This window comes from Panulirus ornatus, chromosome 65, assembly GCF_036320965.1.
Source record: "Panulirus ornatus isolate Po-2019 chromosome 65, ASM3632096v1, whole genome shotgun sequence".
Classification (NCBI taxonomy): Eukaryota; Metazoa; Arthropoda; class Malacostraca; order Decapoda; family Palinuridae; genus Panulirus; species Panulirus ornatus.
The window spans coordinates 25,791,357-25,809,706 of record NC_092288.1 but is presented as its reverse complement, the minus strand read 5'-3'; the positions used below and the strand labels follow the sequence as shown (position 1 = coordinate 25,809,706).

Below are 18,350 nucleotides of genomic sequence, written 5' to 3'. Positions count from 1 at the left end.
GGATATTGTACTGGCTTTAATAAGGAAGTCCGTTGTTCCAGCGCTGGACTGTGTATCATCTCTATTGAAGTATGAAGCCCTTGTTAATGGCAGCCTTTCCCCGCTACGTAAGTCTAGAGTTCCAGTCCAATCTTCACTACAACAGCTGGACATTGTCATCATCTTCACTACAATAGGTGGACATTGTCATCATCTTCACTACAATAGCTGGACATTGTCATCATCTTCACTACAACAGCTGGACATTGTCATCATCTTCACTACAATAGCTGGACATTGTCATCATCTTCACTACAATAGCTGGACAGTCATCATCTTCACTACAACAGCTGGACATTGTCATTATCTTCACTACAATAGCTGGACATTGTCATCATCTTCACTACAATAGCTAGACATTGTCATCATCTTCACTATTGGCACATGTTGAGTGTGTGTGTGTGCGTGTGTGTGTGTGTGTGTGTGTGTGTGTGTGTGTGCACTATTACTTGCACAAGTCGGCCCCTGTGTAACTGTAGCGTAGTTGGCCCCAGGGGGAAAGTGTGTGTTGTGCAAAATGTGATGAATGGCTTTACTTTAAGTAAATTACGTTTATGTTAGATGGTTTAACGAGGAACCATTATCGATCGGATAGTATTTGTCTGTCCATATCCTGTATTATAAATAGAACGAGGCAAAATTTTATGACATAAGCTCATGATATATGGTTGCGCATGATGCAAGCGTCATGGGGGAAGGAAAAGAGAAGAGGATTGTATCAACTTGCAAGAAGGATCGAGACAAATTCCAAAGTTGGTCTGATACATGGCTGATGAGGCTCAACCAAATTAACGCAGAGTAACGAGGATGGATAAAGTGTAAAACGACCTCGATATGAATATCATCTAACAGGAAATAAGCTGCAGGAATTTGTGTGTGAGAAAGACTTGGGAGTTGACATTGTCTCTAACTCGTCTCCTGAGTCCAACATTAGCAGAATAGTTATGGAGACAAAATTTCTCCTGGACTATAATTAGAACAGTAGTCAAGTATCTGAATAAGAAAATATTCAGCAAGCTCTTCGCATCATACATCATAGACACCGAACAATTATTCGAAAGATGTAGGAATAGAACAACCAGAAGGCATAACATGAACTTCAGCAGGTAACTTGCTGAAAAAAATTTACAGAAGTGCTTCTATACCACAAGTGGTAGACGAATGGAATAAATTGAATAAGTATATGTGGACTGCATGCAGGCGTTTTATCTGGGACTTAAGTGTACACTAGGGTTAACCTGGGACATGTTCACTACGCCTAGTCTGCGACATATATATATTCACTACGCCTAGTCCGCGACATATATGTTCCCTAGATTTAGTCCCGGGCGAAAGTGTTAGCTAGTCAGTCTAGGACATTGGTCTTCGCTAGAGTTAGTCTGGGATATAAGTCTTCGCTAGAGTTAGTGTGGAACATAAGTCTTCGCTAGAGTTAGTCTGGGATATGTCTTCGCTAGAGTTAGTCTGGAACATAAGTCTTCGCTAGAGTTAGTCTGGAACATAAGTCTTCGCTAGAGTTAGTCTGGGATATAAGTCTTCGTTAGAGTTAGTCTGGAACATAAGTCTTCGCTAGAGTTAGTCTGGAACATAAGTCTTCGCTAGAGTTAGTCTGGAACATAAGTCTTCGCTAGAGTTAGTCTGGAACACAAGTCTTCGCTAGAGTTAGTCTGGAACATAAGTCTTCGCTAGAGTTAGTCTGGAACATAAGTCTTCGCTAGAGTTAGTCTGGAACACAAGTCTTCGCTAGAGTTAGTCTGGAACACAAGTCTTCGCTAGAGTTAGTCTGGAACATAAGTCTTCGCTAGAGTTAGTCTGGAACACAAGTCTTCGCTAGAGTTAGTCTGGAACATAAGTCTTCGCTAGAGTTAGTCTGGAACACAAGTCTTCGCTAGAGTTAGTCTGGAACACAAGTCTTCGCTAGAGTTAGTCTGGAACATAAGTCTTCGCTAGAGTTAGTCTGGAACACAAGTCTTCGCTAGAGTGTTCGCTAGAGTTTCATGCGCTAGAAGGCGCTGGCGTAAACAATGGAGCAGAGTCAGGGCTTTGGACACCTGGAGATCCTGTGATATTGCATTAGTTTGTGGTACGTTCTGCGCTTATATAGTTCTATAGAAAAAATATAAGTTAAGTGATATGAATAAATTATCAAAAATCTATATTTATAGGTGATTGACCGCAAATTATGGCTAAGAAGAGAATGAACATTGCTTTTATTTACTTGATAAATCAATATAATGTTCTATGGAAGAAAGTTTTTTTACGTTTCATTAAGTATTAATTGTGATTTGAACTAAGATACTTCAGTTAGGGAGAGTAGTAAATGTTAACTCGATGATAGACGTAGTGCACTTGGGTAAATCGATGAAAAATCACCAACATATCAATTGTTTTGAAAAGTCACTTCTTAAGAGGTCCTGTTTGTAAAGAACCTGAAAGTCATAATTGACTATTATAGGCTCTCAGTCCTATGATAAAATTATATTCAGAAAAGGGTAAAGTTGGTATGAAGTTTTTGACTGTCATGTGGACTTCAGTTTTCATATGTACACGAGGTTGAATACGCTGTGGAAAACACGAGGGTCTAAGGTGCATATGGTTTATAAGTTGGTCAGCATGATTGTGAACTTATTATTTTAAAAGGCAAGTGTGTTTGGGGTGAGCTGTAGTTTCTTCAGCAAGGTGCTGGGCAGGGTCCTGAAACCACAGGTTTTCTGGCATGACTAGAGCTCTTAAAGACAATTTAGGTTTATCATATATGTAATTAGCATTGTAAACCTGTAATCATTCTTTGATAGATTTCAAGTTTATTCCTACTTCACTGTTTCTTGGAGGATTTAAACTAGACTAGTATCAATGTATTCTTGAAATTTAATGTATTTCATTTAAAAGGATGGAATGATACCTTGTAAAACTTACTCAAGAAGAGACGGGGCAATACAAACATAAAGTTCTTTTCCCCGTAACACACATGTAGTCATGACTAAGGGGCAGAGTCTTGATAGAGAGGGACTCTGCAGTGCTAAAACATTTAATCCAACTTAGCATGTTGAAACTTAACCAAGATTAAGAAATACAGTAAAGAGAGAGAGAATGCTCATTTCACTTCCTCTCTTGTTTTTAACAATGACAATACTACCTTAATTTTTTTGTTTGGATCAGCTAAGCTAACTAATAACCAAAACATTATTTAGGAGAAAGTTTGTAAGTTTTGAAAGCATTATTTCATTGCATGCCATTTTGTATGAATAACATAGCATTATAGAAGTGATACCTTTAAAGTGAAATCCTTGAATGATCAGATCCTCTTTATAACTAAGCCTTGGGTTAGCATAACTCATTGGTGGTGCTTCTAGCTTTTCAGTCTCACTCAGTGTCTGTCTGTCACCTTTGGCCTCTTCTTTTTCATTAGACTTACAGCTAATTAAGAAATTTGTTGTTGGCTGCAAGGCGTCACAAATTATTTTCACCTGAACACCTTGGGTTGGAGTGATAATAGACGTGAAACTGAAATTTGAAGAACACAGCTCATGTAAAGTTAACAAAGTAAATTCCTTATATTTAACGAGAAGTTTTGAACATATAAATATTAGGTTATCCTGTACAGGCTTAGGGTAGACCCCATACTGATTATGCAAACCAGGTGTGCTCACCATATGTATGAAAAATAAACAGAAGAGAACAGTGAACCTGATGCCAAGGCTTGCTACTATCAGTTATGAAAAAAGACTGAAGGCATTAAGATTATACTTTCATTGTCATACCAAAGGCTAAAGGAACATATGATCAAGACATACAAGATTCTGAATGCAAAGTATGATTTTAAAACTGAGTGAATATTTGAACTAAGATACTCACATGTTATAAGAAGTCATGAAAAGGTTTTCAAAAGAAGGCAAAGTTTAAATACAGTATTAGAAAATACACATTTGGTCTTATATTAGTTCATTTGTGGAACTTTTTACCCATAGTAAAATTTAGAACAATGAAAATATTTAGTGAGAGATTTGGTAAATTCTGGTGTAAACATTGTAATCTTTAAAATTATATAGCTTTATAACTATAGATCTAATGTCATTCCTGGATTGGAGCTGGAATATAAAAAAGATACAAAAGAAGAGCTGGTGCCATAGATGGACAATGCTTGCCACCAGAATTCAACTAAGTAACTACATATGTTATCTTTATAGTTAATAGGGTGAGGCTCCTATTCAAGGGCACTTTGAGATTGACTTATGAGTATCAGTGACATTGTTTTGCAATGACAGTGTACTGTATGGGAGAGAATACGTCTGGCAGAAAGTGATTAAGACTTTCTTTTTTTCATCCCATTAGTGAATAACTTAGTTGTGGGAGAGCCACGAAGATCAGTTGGTGAAATATGTTTAGGAATCAACAGAACTGACAAAAACCACACCTACCTTCCTTGATCGACCAAGATTTATTGTATCTTTAATGTTCTTTGGGCAATATGTAGATCCGGTTGCTAGGGATCCATATGCATTTATGAGTTCTAACGCACACAAATGCATACATTCGAACAAATGAATGCATTCCAATGCATGTACTTCACCTTGTGGCAGGATTCAGTAGATATCAGTAATGTGATATATAAGATATATATATCAGCCTCTAGATGAAATTAGGAGAGAATTTCATAGGATCTTTTGATTTTCATAAGTTTCACCTAAAGGTACATTGATTAACCCCAAACTTTCACTAACTTTCATATCCCTCACCACAATTGAAAATCCTTACCAACCCATCAACAAGACACTCACTCGTTTCTCAGTAAATTGGACTGCAGTACCATCCACTCCAGCCACCTTGCCACATGTCATTGTACATAAGACTTTCACCACATCTTTTTCTCTCTTCTCCAAACCACTCTCCATGACACTTCACAAACCATCCCAGCCAAACCCTACATCTGCCACCCTATCATCAAACACATTCAGCAGTCCTTAAAAGTACTCACTATGTCTCCTCTTCACTTCATTTCTATCTATTGCCACTTCCCTTTCTGCCTCCTTCACCAATATTCCTGTTTGTTGTCTTGTTTTTCCTCCTCCATTAACTTAGTTCCTAAATATCTTTTTCTCCCTAAAGTTTACAGATACTCACCCCAGTTTTCATTTGCCTTTTTTTTTTCAACCCCTGCACTTCCTCTTGACCTCCTGGCACTTTCTCCTGTACATTCCTCAATCATTTGTACTCCTTCCCTATAAGTACTGCCAAATTGCCTCTCTTTACTCTCTCACTAGCAACTTTACTACTTCATCCCACCACTCACTACCCTTTCTAATTTGCACAACTTTTGGATGCCTCACTCATTTCTCACTCATCTCAGTTCTGCTCCCATGAGTACGTCCTTTCCCTGAACCATTCCCCTTACTTCATTTACTCTCAACTTGTGCTGTTCTACACTCAGTCTCTCCAGGTATTTCATCACAAAAGTCTCTTTTTCATTATTTTTTTCTTACACATGAATATACATGTGTATGTGGGCGGGTTGGGCCACTCTTTCGTCTGTTTCCTTGCACTACCCCCGCTAACGCTAAAGACAGCAACAAAGATAATAAGAAAAAATATATAATACTATATAGATAGATAGACAGATAGATATATATATGCAGCATATGAAGCTGCTGGGGGAAACCATAAAAAGATCTGTGGGGCCTGGTTGTGGATTGGGGCTGTGGTTCTTATGCATTACACATGACAGGTGGGGAATGGATATGAGCAAGTGAAGCCTTTCTCCATCTTTTCTTGGTGTACTTTGCACATGCAGGAAATAACAAAATGGGGTGAAAGAAAAAGAATACATACACGTGTGCATAATCAGGGTATCATCATTAGTAGACATAAAGGACAGTCTCACTGAGAAACATATCATGCAAAAGAAATCTATTGTTTTAATGTTATTGACTGTGGTACAGCCTTGAAGCTACAAAAGTGCTATAAAAGGGGTGCTAGGGTTGCATGATAATGATATATGTATGATATGGTTACACCACGAGTGAAAAATTGCCTTCAAAGTGCCACTGTCAGTGGACAAAAAGGAGGAAAGTCTCATTAAGGAATGATATTTGTTTTACAAAGGAGACTATACATAACTCTTCTTTAGAATTTTTGATATATGTTTGGTATGTGTGCATTTGTATTTGTGTGTATTTACTCTTTTTTATTGTTCACATATATTCATATATAGATAATGCAGATATTATATTTAACAAATTAATAATTCAGTATATCCTTCACCAGGTTGTGCCACCAGTTTCCTTGAGTTCCTGAAGCTCTGACCAGCATGGATTTTGCAGAGTACCAAATTCCATCATGTTAGCTAAGGATACGTACACTGCTACATGTTAGTTGAAGAGTTTTATCCTGCGGTAGATGTTTTCAAGTCACCCTTCCCACAGTTCACCACCATTCCAAGAGTATCTGCTGTACAGAATCAATGTTTAGTGGACCAAAGTTTGTTCAGCTGTTTTATCTGTTGCAAGATGTAGGAATTTTCATTCATATATGAATTTCAGTCACAATAGCTATTTTCAAGGCATCCATCTGAAAAGGAAAGTAGTTTGGTGGTGTCATGCTTAGTATGTAAAAGTGGAAGGATAGTATGAGAACACACAAATTTTCTGTGGGGCCTACTTAAGTGGTTTCTTTTTCCTTTTTTTTGTGATAAACAAAAGCTACAAGATCATAATTTTTATATGTAGGTAAGATGCAGGTATGTGAAGAAGCCAAATATACAGTGATTAATGACTGTATAATCTGTATCCATATTTTGATTATAAGAAAGGCATTTTGCAATGTATATTGCAATAAAGTTTAAGCAAAAGAAGGTTTTAGTCAAATTTATGATTATACACAAAACAGATATCATTTTCTTGCCATAAATTTTCATTACAATTTTGTTTATGTATGAGGTCCAATAGGGTATGAAAAAGTTCACACCAAAAAATTAGTCTTAAAATGTCAATTAATCTCTAGCATTAATAACTGATTCAGCACAGTAAGTCACAAAGGAAAGGTAAAGTGAAGAGTATCTTATCCTACTGCCAGAATATGACTTCATTACATCTAATAGGAGCTGATACAAGAGAGAAACCATTTAATTGTGCAGAATGCAGTAAATCATTTATCCATGAAAGGAGTCTGGTAGAGCATATGAGAGTTCACATAACAGAGAATCCGTTTAGGTGCAGAGAATGCAATAAGTCATTTAGTAGTAAGAGAAATCAGGTTGAGCATATAAGAGCTCACACAGGAGAGAAGCCGTACATATGTAAAGAATGCAGTAAATCATTTATGCATAAAAGGACTTTAGTAGAACATATGAGAGTTCACTCAGCAGAGAATCCATACAGATGTGTCGAATGCAATAAATCATTTAGCAATAGAAAGAATCAAGTTGAGCATATGAGAATTCACACGGGTGAGAAGCCTTTTAGGTGTGTAGAATGTAACAAATCATTTAGCCAGAAAAAAATTTTAGTAGAACATATGAGAGTTCACACTGGAGAAAAACCATTTAAATGCACAGAATGTAACAAGTCATTTAGCCATAAACGAGTTTTAGTCGAACATTTGAGAGTTCATAGAGGAGAAAAGCCATTTAGCTGTGCAGAATGCAATAAAGCATTTAGTTATAAAAGCCTCCTAGTACAGCATACAAGAGTTCACACTGGAGAAATAAGATGCACAGTATGTAGTAAATCTTTTTGCAATAAGAGAATTTTAGTAGAGCATATGAGGCTTCACACAGGAGAGAAACCTTTTGAGTGTTCAGAATGTGGTAAATCATTCTGCCAGAAAAGTACTTTTGTGACTCATGTGAAACAGCACAAGGGTGAAAGGCCATATCAATGTTCAGAATGTCATCATTCTTTTATGCACAAAGGACATTTATTAGAGCATATTAGAATTCACACAGGAGAGAGGCCATTTCAGTGTTCAGAATGTCATAAATCATTTCCCCGCAAAAATATTCTAGTAAAGCATATGAAGGTCCATAGAAAAAAAATAATTGGTTATAGCCAAAGTGCTGAAGAATTCAACCATAAAGAAAGTCTAATACTGTACACATCCTCTTACAGTAAAGATAAGCATGCTGAGCCTTCTCAGTGTGAGGTGGAGTTTTCATTCCAGAAAACAGACAGTGATCTCATGCCTAACTCATCAATGGAAATGATTGACTGTTCTGGAGATGGAATAAAAAAAGAAGCTCTTGATGGTTCAGACCCCAATATCTGTGAGTCAGAAGATCCACTAGGACTTGATGCAACTCCTCTGTCTTCCATAAAGATAGAGAACTTAGAGGACAATTGTATTTTTATTAAGGAAGAATTCTGATTTTTTTTTCTAAATCACATTGTTATGCTTATTTTTATATAAAAAATAGATGTTTCATAATTTGATGTCCTCATTCTGTACTCCAAAATGTATGGTGATTAATGTACATGCCACAGATCTCTCACGTTAACTCTGTTATAGCCAGCCATATGTCATTAGCCATACTGTATCACTGCTCAGGGAAACCTCTAAACAGTTAAGGAAGCCTATATTCTTATTTCCTTTCATAAATAGAACAAGCAAAATGAGTTGTATTATTTGCCAGATCATCTGAATTTTCATACTGAGTATTCCTTTTCTGCCTCCAATATCATATATATTTACACAGGAGAATTGAGCTGCATTTCCTCTTAGCAATACCCACAACAAAATCATTCACAGTGGACAAGCGCAATCTCAGTCACAGTAAACTACAAGTCTCAGCCTTATCAGGACATTGCAAAGGTCTTGACGACAAGTGCAATCCCACTCCACCTATTACTAGTTGCAGTAAATTCCAAAAATCTCAACTATAGTATGCTACCACAGTCTTAACTACCTAAATGCTTACTGCAGTTTCAGTCATCCAACTATAGTATGCTACCACAGTCTTAGCTACCTAAATGCTTACTGCAGTTTCAGTCATCAGTATACTACCATTGTTTAGGCTCCCTGCATACAACTGCAGTCTCAGCTCCTTGCACACAATCACAGTCTCAGCTCCCTCAACACATAGTCTTAGTTTCAAACATACTATCATAGTTTCAGCTACCAGTGCACTACCACAGTCTCAGCTACCAGTGCACAACTGCAGTCTCAGTTACCAGTGCACAACTGTAGCTTCAGCTATCAGTGCACTACTAATATGTACTACCTGTACACTAAAAGTCTTAGTTGCCTGCACATTATCGTACATTAAACTACTAGTACAGCACCATAGTCTCTACCAGTTAGGATGAGAGTAGTTTTTCTTACTACCCTCTCTATTTAGTTAAGAAACCAGCAGTCATAAGGAAAACTGATAACAGGAGACCTGTTGGTTTAGAATAGGGTTATCTTCGAAAATATTCGTACCCTTCTGTTGGAAGAAAAAAAAATTCTTTTTAACAGCATACCTATTGTCTTTGAAGTAAACATTTTGACCTTTTTTATAGTGTTTGAACTGTTTTTATTTTTCACATCATGGGGTAATTTATTCCAGTGTTTGGTTGCTCTTCATGGTATAGCTCTCCCAATTCTAGATTGAATTTTCAGTCTGTTATTTCTGGTTACATGGTGTTCTTGTAGATGAAACATATTGTGATTCATATTCTTAGTTTCTATAAAATTTTAAAACTTGTGGAACGTTGCCCAGTAGTATTCATTATGAATGAGCAAACAACTGTTTAGGTGTCTATAAGTCTTTTGTCACAATAACGTGGAAGTTCTTTGGACTTTTGAGATTATCATCTAATTTGTAATTTGGATACCAAAACTGCACATCATATTAAAGATGTAGCCTAATTAGTGCATTATTGAAAGTGCATATTGCTTCTTGGGTTTTGTATGAGAAATTTCTGTCTATGAATTCCAACAATTTCTTTGCAAATGGCATTCCATCCTAGTTTTGTATCCTCAGCAAACTTGGAGACTTTTGCCATCAGTCCTGTCTCCAGATCATTAACCTTTTCAATGCAATGACCCTCAATTGATACAAGCTTAGTAGGGTGCTTTTCTCTCAGTCTAGCTACATGCTTTCCCACAACAAGTTAAATTCTGCATGTATCATAGGCTCAGTTGGCTAGCCATGTATTATTATTTATGGATACCCCAGGACTAGTTTCTTTGAATAACTTCTGGTGTTACCAAGGACCTTTCTAAAGGCTCCTGCAGCACAGAGCCGTGCTTCTTGCAGTAGAAAGGAAATGTAGACTCCTTTGGAGTGAGGAGTTCTTAGATGAGACTGTTCTCCCAATAATATGACCTCACCAAAGGTAAATTTTCACTTGCAATGTAACTTCGAGCAAGCAAATGTCACCCATCCCTTCTTCTTCTTCCATGATAAGCAAATTAAAGGCCTCTAGCCTTTTCATCTGTGTCATTACTATTTTTGTGCTACAGGGAGAGAGTTTTACATATTGTGCCCCATCTCTTAACCTTGTATATATATTTATTTAATTATTTATTTATTTATTTATATATATATATATATATATATATATATATATATATATATATATATATATATTTGTGTGAATAAATTGTACATTTCCTTTTCCATAGCCAGAGGTTGAACCATTATGTGACATTCATTCATTTTTTTTTCATTCATTTCAAGCTAAAAGTTTGTTTCTAAATTGTTCTTACATTTTTCATATGTATGTATATATATGTATGTGTGTGTGTGTGTGTGTATGTGCATATGTGTGTGTGTGTGTGTGTGTGTGTATATGTATATATATATATGTATATTATCCCTGGGGATAGGGGTGAAAGAATACTTCCCACGTATTTCTCGCGTGTCGTAGAAAGCGACTAGAGGGGACGGGAGCGGGGGGCCGGAAATCCTCCCCTCCTTGTATTAACTTTCTAAAATGGGAAACAGAAGAAGGAGTCACGCGGGGAGTGATCATCCTCCTCGAAGGCTCAGAGTGGGGTGCCTAAATGTGTGTGGATGTAACCAAGATGTGAAAAAAGGAGAGATAGGTAGTATGTTTGAGGAAAGGAACCTGGATGTTTTGGCTCTGAGTGAAACGAAGCTCAAGGGTAAAGGGGAAGAGTGGTTTGGAAATGTCTGGGGAGTGAAGTCAGGGGTTAGTGAGAGGACAAGAGCAAGGGAAGGAGTAGCAATACTCCTGAAACAGGAGTTGTGGGAGTATGTGATAGAATGTAAGAAAGTAAATTCTCGATTAATATGGGTAAAATTGAAAGTTGATGGAGAGAGGTGGGTGATTATTGGTGCATATGCACCTGGGCATGAGAAGAAAGATCATGAGAGGCAAGTGTTTTGGGAGCAGCTAAATGAGTGTGTTAGCGGTTTTGATGCACGAGACCGGGTTATAGTGATGGGTGATTTGAATGCAAAGGTGAGTAATGTGGCAGTTGAGGGAATAATTGGTATGCATGGGGTGTTCAGTGTTGTAAATGGAAATGGTGAAGAGCTTGTAGATTTATGTGCTGAAAAAGGACTGATGATTGGGAATACCTGGTTTAAAAAGCGAGATATACATAAGTATACTTATGTAAGTAGGAGAGATGGCCAGAGAGCGTTATTGGATTACGTGTTAATTGACAGGCGTGCGAAAGAGAGACTTTTGGATGTTAATGTGCTGAGAGGTGCAACTGGAGGGATGTCTGATCATTATCTTGTGGAGGCTAAGGTGAAGATTAGTATGGGTTTTCAGAAAAGAGGAGTGAATGTTGGGGTGAAGAAGGTGGTGAGAGTAAGTGAGCTTGGGAAGGAGACCTGTGTGGGGAAGTACCAGGAGAGACTGTGTACAGAATGGAAAAAGGTGAGAACAATGGAAGTAAGGGGAGTCGGGGAGGAATGGGATGTATTTAGGGAATCAGTGATGGATTGCGCAAAAGATGCTTGTGGCATGAGAAGAGTGGGAGGTGGGCTGTTTAGAAAGGGTAGTGTGTGGTGGGATGAAGAAGTAAGAGTATTAGTGAAAGAGAAGAGAGAGGCATTTGGACGATTTTTGCAGGGAAAAAATGCAATTGAGTGGGAGAAGTATAAAAGAAAGAGACAGGAGGTCAAGAGAAAGGTGCAAGAGGTGAAAAAAAGGGCAAATGAGAGTTGGGGTGAGAGACTATCAGTAAATTTTAGGGAGAATAAAAAGATGTTCTGGAAGGAGGTAAATAGGGTGCGTAAGACAAGGGAGCAAATGGGAACTTCAGTGAAGGGCGTAAATGGGGAGGTGATAACAAGTAGCGGTGATGTGAGAAGGAGATGGAATGAGTATTTTGAAGGTTTGTTGAATGTGTCTGATGACAGAGTGGCAGATATAGGGTGTTTTGGTCGAGGTGGTGTGCAAAGTGAGAGGGTTAGGGAAAATGATTTGGTAAACAGAGAAGAGGTAGTAAAAGCTTTGCGGAAGATGAAAGCCGGCAAGGCAGCAGGTTTGGATGGTATTGCAGTGGAATTTATTAAGAAAGGGGGTGACTGTATTGTTGACTGGTTGGTAAGGTTATTTAATGTATGTATGACTCATGGTGAGGTGCCTGAGGATTGGCGGAATGCGTGCATAGTGCCATTGTACAAAGGCAAAGGGGATAAGAGTGAGTGCTCAAATTACAGAGGTATAAGTTTGTTGAGTATTCCTGGTAAATTATATGGGAGGGTATTGATTGAGAGGGTGAAGGCATGTACAGAGCATCAGATTGGGGAAGAGCAGTGCGGTTTCAGAAGTGGTAGAGGATGTGTGGATCAGGTGTTTGCTTTGAAGAATGTATGTGAGAAATACTTAGAAAAGCAAAGGGATTTGTATGTAGCATTTATGGATCTGGAGAAGGCATATGATAGAGTTGATAGAGATGCTCTGTGGAAGGTATTAAGAATATATGGTGTGGGAGGCAAGTTGTTAGAAGCAGTGAAAAGTTTTTATCGAGGATGTAAGGCATGTGTACGTGTAGGAAGAGAGGAAAGTGATTGGTTCTCAGTGAATGTAGGTTTGCGGCAGGGGTGTGTGATGTCTCCATGGTTGTTTAATTTGTTTATGGATGGGGTTGTAAAGGAGGTAAATGCAAGAGTCCTGGAAAGAGGGGCAAGTATGAAGTCTGTTGGGGATGAGAGAGCTTGGGAAGTGAGTCAATTGTTGTTCGCTGATGATACAGCGCTGGTGGCTGATTCATGTGAGAAACTGCAGAAGCTGGTGACTGAGTTTGGTAAAGTGTGTGGAAGAAGAAAGTTGAGAGTAAATGTGAATAAGAGCAAGGTTATTAGGTACAGTAGGGGTGAGGGTCAAGTCAATTGGGAGGTGAGTTTGAATGGAGAAAAACTGGAGGAAGTGAAGTGTTTTAGATATCTGGGAGTGGATCTGTCAGCGGATGGAACCATGGAAGCGGAAGTGGATCATAGGGTGGGGGAGGGGGCGAAAATTTTGGGAGCCTTGAAAAATGTGTGGAAGTCGAGAACATTATCTCGGAAAGCAAAAATGGGTATGTTTGAGGGAATAGTGGTACCAACAATGCTGTATGGTTGCGAGGCGTGGGCTATGGATAGAGATGTGCGCAGGAGGATGGATGTGCTGGAAATGAGATGTTTGAGGACAATGTGTGGTGTGAGGTGGTTTGAGCGAGTAAGTAACGTAAGGGTAAGAGAGATGTGTGGAAATAAAAAGAGCGTGGTTGAGAGAGCAGAAGAGGGTGTTTTGAAATGGTTTGGGCACATGGAGAGAATGAGTGAGGAGAGATTGACCAAGAGGATATATGTGTCGGAGGTGGAGGGAACGAGGAGAAGAGGGAGACCAAATTGGAGGTGGAAAGATGGAGTGAAAAAGATTTTGTGTGATCGGGGCCTGAACATGCAGGAGGGTGAAAGGAGGGCAAGAAATAGAGTGAATTGGAGTCATGTGGTATACAGGGGTTGACGTGCTGTCAGTGGATTGAAGCAAGGCATGTGAAGCGTCTGGGGTAAACCATGGAAAGCTGTGTAGGTATGTATATTTGCGTGTGTGGACGTGTGTATGTACATGTGTATGGGGGGGGGGGGGGCCATTTCTTTCGTCTGTTTCCTTGCGCTACCTCGCAAACGCGGGAGACAGCGACAAAGTATAAAAAAAAAAAAAAAAAAAAAAAAAATATATATATATATATATATTTTTTTTTTTTGCTTTGTCGCTGTCTCCCGCATTTGCGAGGCAGCGCAAGGAAACAGACGAAAGAAATGGCCCAACCCACCCCCATACACATGTATATACATACGTCCACACACGCAAATATACATACCTACACAGCTTTCCATGGTTTACCGCAGACGCTTCACATGCCCTGATTCAATCCACTGACAGCACGTCAACCCCAGTATACTACATCGATCCAATTCACTCTATTCCTTGCCCTCCTTTCACCCTCCTGCATGTTCAGGCCCCGATCACACAAAATCATTTTCACTCCATCTTTCCACCTCCAATTTCGCCTCCCACTTCTCCTCGTTCCCTCCACCTCCAACACATATATCCTCTCGGTCAATCTTTCCTCACTCATTCTCTCCATGTGCCCAAACCATTTCAAAACACCCTCTTCTGCTCTCTCAACCACGCTCTTTTTATTTCCACACATCTCTCTTACCCTTACGTTACTTACTCGATCAAACCACCTCACACCACACATTGTCCTCAAACATCTCATTTCCAGCACATCCATCCTCCTGCGCACAACTCTATCCATAGCCCACGCCTTGCAACCATACAACATTGCTAGAACCACTATTCCTTCAAACATACCCATTTTTGCTTTCCGAGATAATGTTCTCGACTTCCACACATTCTTCAAGGCTCACAGGATTTTTGCCCCCTCCCCCACCCTATGATCCACTTCCGCTTCTATGGTTCCATCCGCTGCCAGATCCACTCCCAGATATCTAAAACACTTTACTTCCTCCAGTTTTTCTCCATTCAAACTTACCTCCCAATTGACTTGACCCTCAACCCTACTGTACCTAATTACCTTGCTCTTATTCACATTTACTCTTCACTTTCTTCTTTCACACACTTTACCAAACTCAGTCACCAGCTTCTGCAGTTTCTCACATGAATCAGCCACCAGCGCTGTATCATCAGCGAACAACAACTGACTCACTTCCCAAGCCCTCTCATCCACAACAGACTTCATACTTGCCCCTCTTTCCAAAACTCTTGCATTCACCTCCCTAACAACCCCATCCATAAACAAATTAAACAACCATGGAGACATCACACACCCCTGCCGCAAACCTACATTCACTGAGAACCAATCACTTTCTTCCTACACGTACACATGCCTTACATCCTCGATAAAAACTTTTCACTGCTTCGAACAACTTGCCTCCCACACCATATATTCTTAATACCTTCCACAGAGCATCTCCATCAACTCTATCATATGCCTTCTCCAGATCCATAAATGCTACATACAAATCCATTTGCTTTTCTAAGTATTTCTCACATACATTCTTCAAAGCAAACACCTGATCCACACATCCTCTACCACTTCTGAAACCACACTGCTCTTCCCCAATCTGATGCTCTGTACATGCCTTCACCCTCTCAATCAATACCCTCCCATATAATTTACCAGGAATACTCAACAAACTTATACCTCTGTAATTTGAGCACTCACTCTTATCCCCTTTGCCTTTGTACAATGGCACTATGCACGCATTCCGCCAATCCTCAGGCACCTCACCATGAGTCATACATACATTAAATAACCTTACCAACCAGTCAATAATACAGTCACCCCCTTTTTTAATAAATTCCACTGCAATACCATCCAAACCTGCTGCCTTGCTGGCTTTCATCTTCCGCAAAGCTTTTACTACCTCTTCTCTGTTTACCAAATCATTTTCCCTAACCCTCTCACTTTGCACACCACCTCAACCAAAACACCCTATATCTGCCACTCTATCATCAAACACATTCAACAAACCTTCAAAATACTCACTCCATCTCCTTCTCACATCACCACTACTTGTTATCACCTCCCCATTTGCGCCCTTCACTGAAGTTCCCATTTGCTCCCTTGTCTTACGCACTTTATTTACCTCCTTCCAGAACATCTTTTTATTCTCCCTAAAATTTAATGATACTCTCTCACCCCAACTCTCATTTGCCCTCTTTTTCACCTCTTGCACCTTTCTCTTGACCTCCTGTCTCTTTCTTTTATACATCTTCCACTCAATTGCATTTTTTCCCTGCAAAAATCGTCCAAATGCCTCTCTCTTCTCTTTCACTAATAATCTTACTTCTTCATCCCACCACTCACTACCCTTTCTAATCAACCCACCTCTCACTCTTCTCATGCCACAAGCATCTTTTGCGCAATCCATCACTGATTCCCTAAATACATCCCATTCCTCCCCCACTCCCCTTACTTCCATTGTTCTCACCTTTTTCCATTCTGTACTCAGTCTCTCCTGGTACTTCCTCACACAAGTCTCCTTCCCAAGCTCACTTACTCTCACCACCCTCTTCACCCCAACATTCACTCTTCTTTTCTGAAAACCCATACAAATCTTCACCTTAGCCTCCACAAGATAATGATCAGACATCCCTCCAGTTGCACCTCTCAGCACATTAACATCCAAAAGTCTCTCTTTCGCACGTCTGTCAATTAACACGTAATCCAATAACGCTCTCTGGCCATCTCTCCTACTTACATACGTATACTTATGTATATCTCGCTTTTTAAACCAGGTATTCCCAATCGCCAGTCCTTTTTCAGCACATAAATCTACAAGCTCTTCACCATTTCCATTTACAACACTGAACACCCCATGTATACCAATTATTCCCTCAACTGCCACATTACTCACCTTTGCATTCAAATCACCCATCACTATAACCCAGTCTTGTGCATCAAAACCACTAACACACTCATTCAGCTGCTCCCAAAACACTTGCCTCTCATGATCTTTCTTCTCATGCCCAGGTGCATATGCACCAATAATCACCCATCTCTCTCCATCAACTTTCAGTTTTACCCATATTAATCGAGAATTTACTTTCTTACATTCTATCACATACTCCCACAACTCCTGTTTCATGAGTACTGCTACTCCATCCCTTGCTCTTGTCCTCTCACTAACCCCTGACTTTACTCCCTAGACATTCCCAAACCACTCTTCCCCTTTACCCTTGAGCTTCGTTTCACTCAGAGCCAAAACATCCAGGTCCTTTCCTCAAACATACTACCTATCTCTCCTTTTTTCACATCTTGGTTACATCCACACACATTTAGACACCCCAGTCTGAGCCTTCGAGGAGGATGAGCACTCCCCGCGTGACTCCTTCATGTGTGGCGAGGTGGCGATGGGAATGAATAAAGGCAGACAGTATGAATGATGTACATGTGTATATATGTATATGTCTGTGTGTGTATATATATGTATACGTTGATATGTATAGGTATGTATATTTGCGTGTGTGGACATGTATGTATATACATGTGTATGTGGGTGGGTTGGGCCATTCTTTTGTCTGTTTCCTTGCGCTACCTCGCTAACGCCGGAGACAGCAACAAAGCAAAATATAAAATATATATATATATATTTTTTTTTTTTTGCTTTGTCGCTGTCTCCCGCATTTGCGAGGCAGCGCAAGGAAACAGACGAAAGAAATGGCCCAACCCACCCCCATACACATGTATATACATACGTCCACACACGCAAATATACATACCTACACAGCTTTCCATGGTTTACCGCAGACGCTTCACATGCCCTGATTCAATCCACTGACAGCACGTCAACCCCAGTATACTACATCGATCCAATTCACTCTATTCCTTGCCCTCCTTTCACCCTCCTGCATGTTCAGGCCCCGATCACACAAAATCATTTTCACTCCATCTTTCCACCTCCAATTTCGCCTCCCACTTCTCCTCGTTCCCTCCACCTCCAACACATATATCCTCTCGGTCAATCTTTCCTCACTCATTCTCTCCATGTGCCCAAACCATTTCAAAACACCCTCTTCTGCTCTCTCAACCACGCTCTTTTTATTTCCACACATCTCTCTTACCCTTACGTTACTTACTCGATCAAACCACCTCACACCACACATTGTCCTCAAACATCTCATTTCCAGCACATCCATCCTCCTGCGCACAACTCTATCCATAGCCCACGCCTTGCAACCATACAACATTGCTAGAACCACTATTCCTTCAAACATACCCATTTTTGCTTTCCGAGATAATGTTCTCGACTTCCACACATTCTTCAAGGCTCACAGGATTTTTGCCCCCTCCCCCACCCTATGATCCACTTCCGCTTCTATGGTTCCATCCGCTGC

The 18,350-nt window shown here is 39.7% G+C and overlaps 1 protein-coding gene across 1 annotated transcript; it reads left to right on the top strand.

Annotated features, from left to right (window-relative positions):
- The first annotated feature begins 1,996 nt into the window (after positions 1–1,996).
- Positions 1,997–8,667, top strand: LOC139746470 (uncharacterized). Its single transcript, XM_071657730.1, has 2 exons — positions 1,997–2,122; positions 6,301–8,667. Exon 2 carries the CDS (start codon positions 7,111–7,113, stop codon positions 8,395–8,397), a length of 1,287 nt encoding a protein of 428 aa, XP_071513831.1. The 5' UTR covers positions 1,997–2,122; positions 6,301–7,110; the 3' UTR covers positions 8,398–8,667.
- The last annotated feature ends 9,683 nt before the right edge of the window (positions 8,668–18,350 follow it).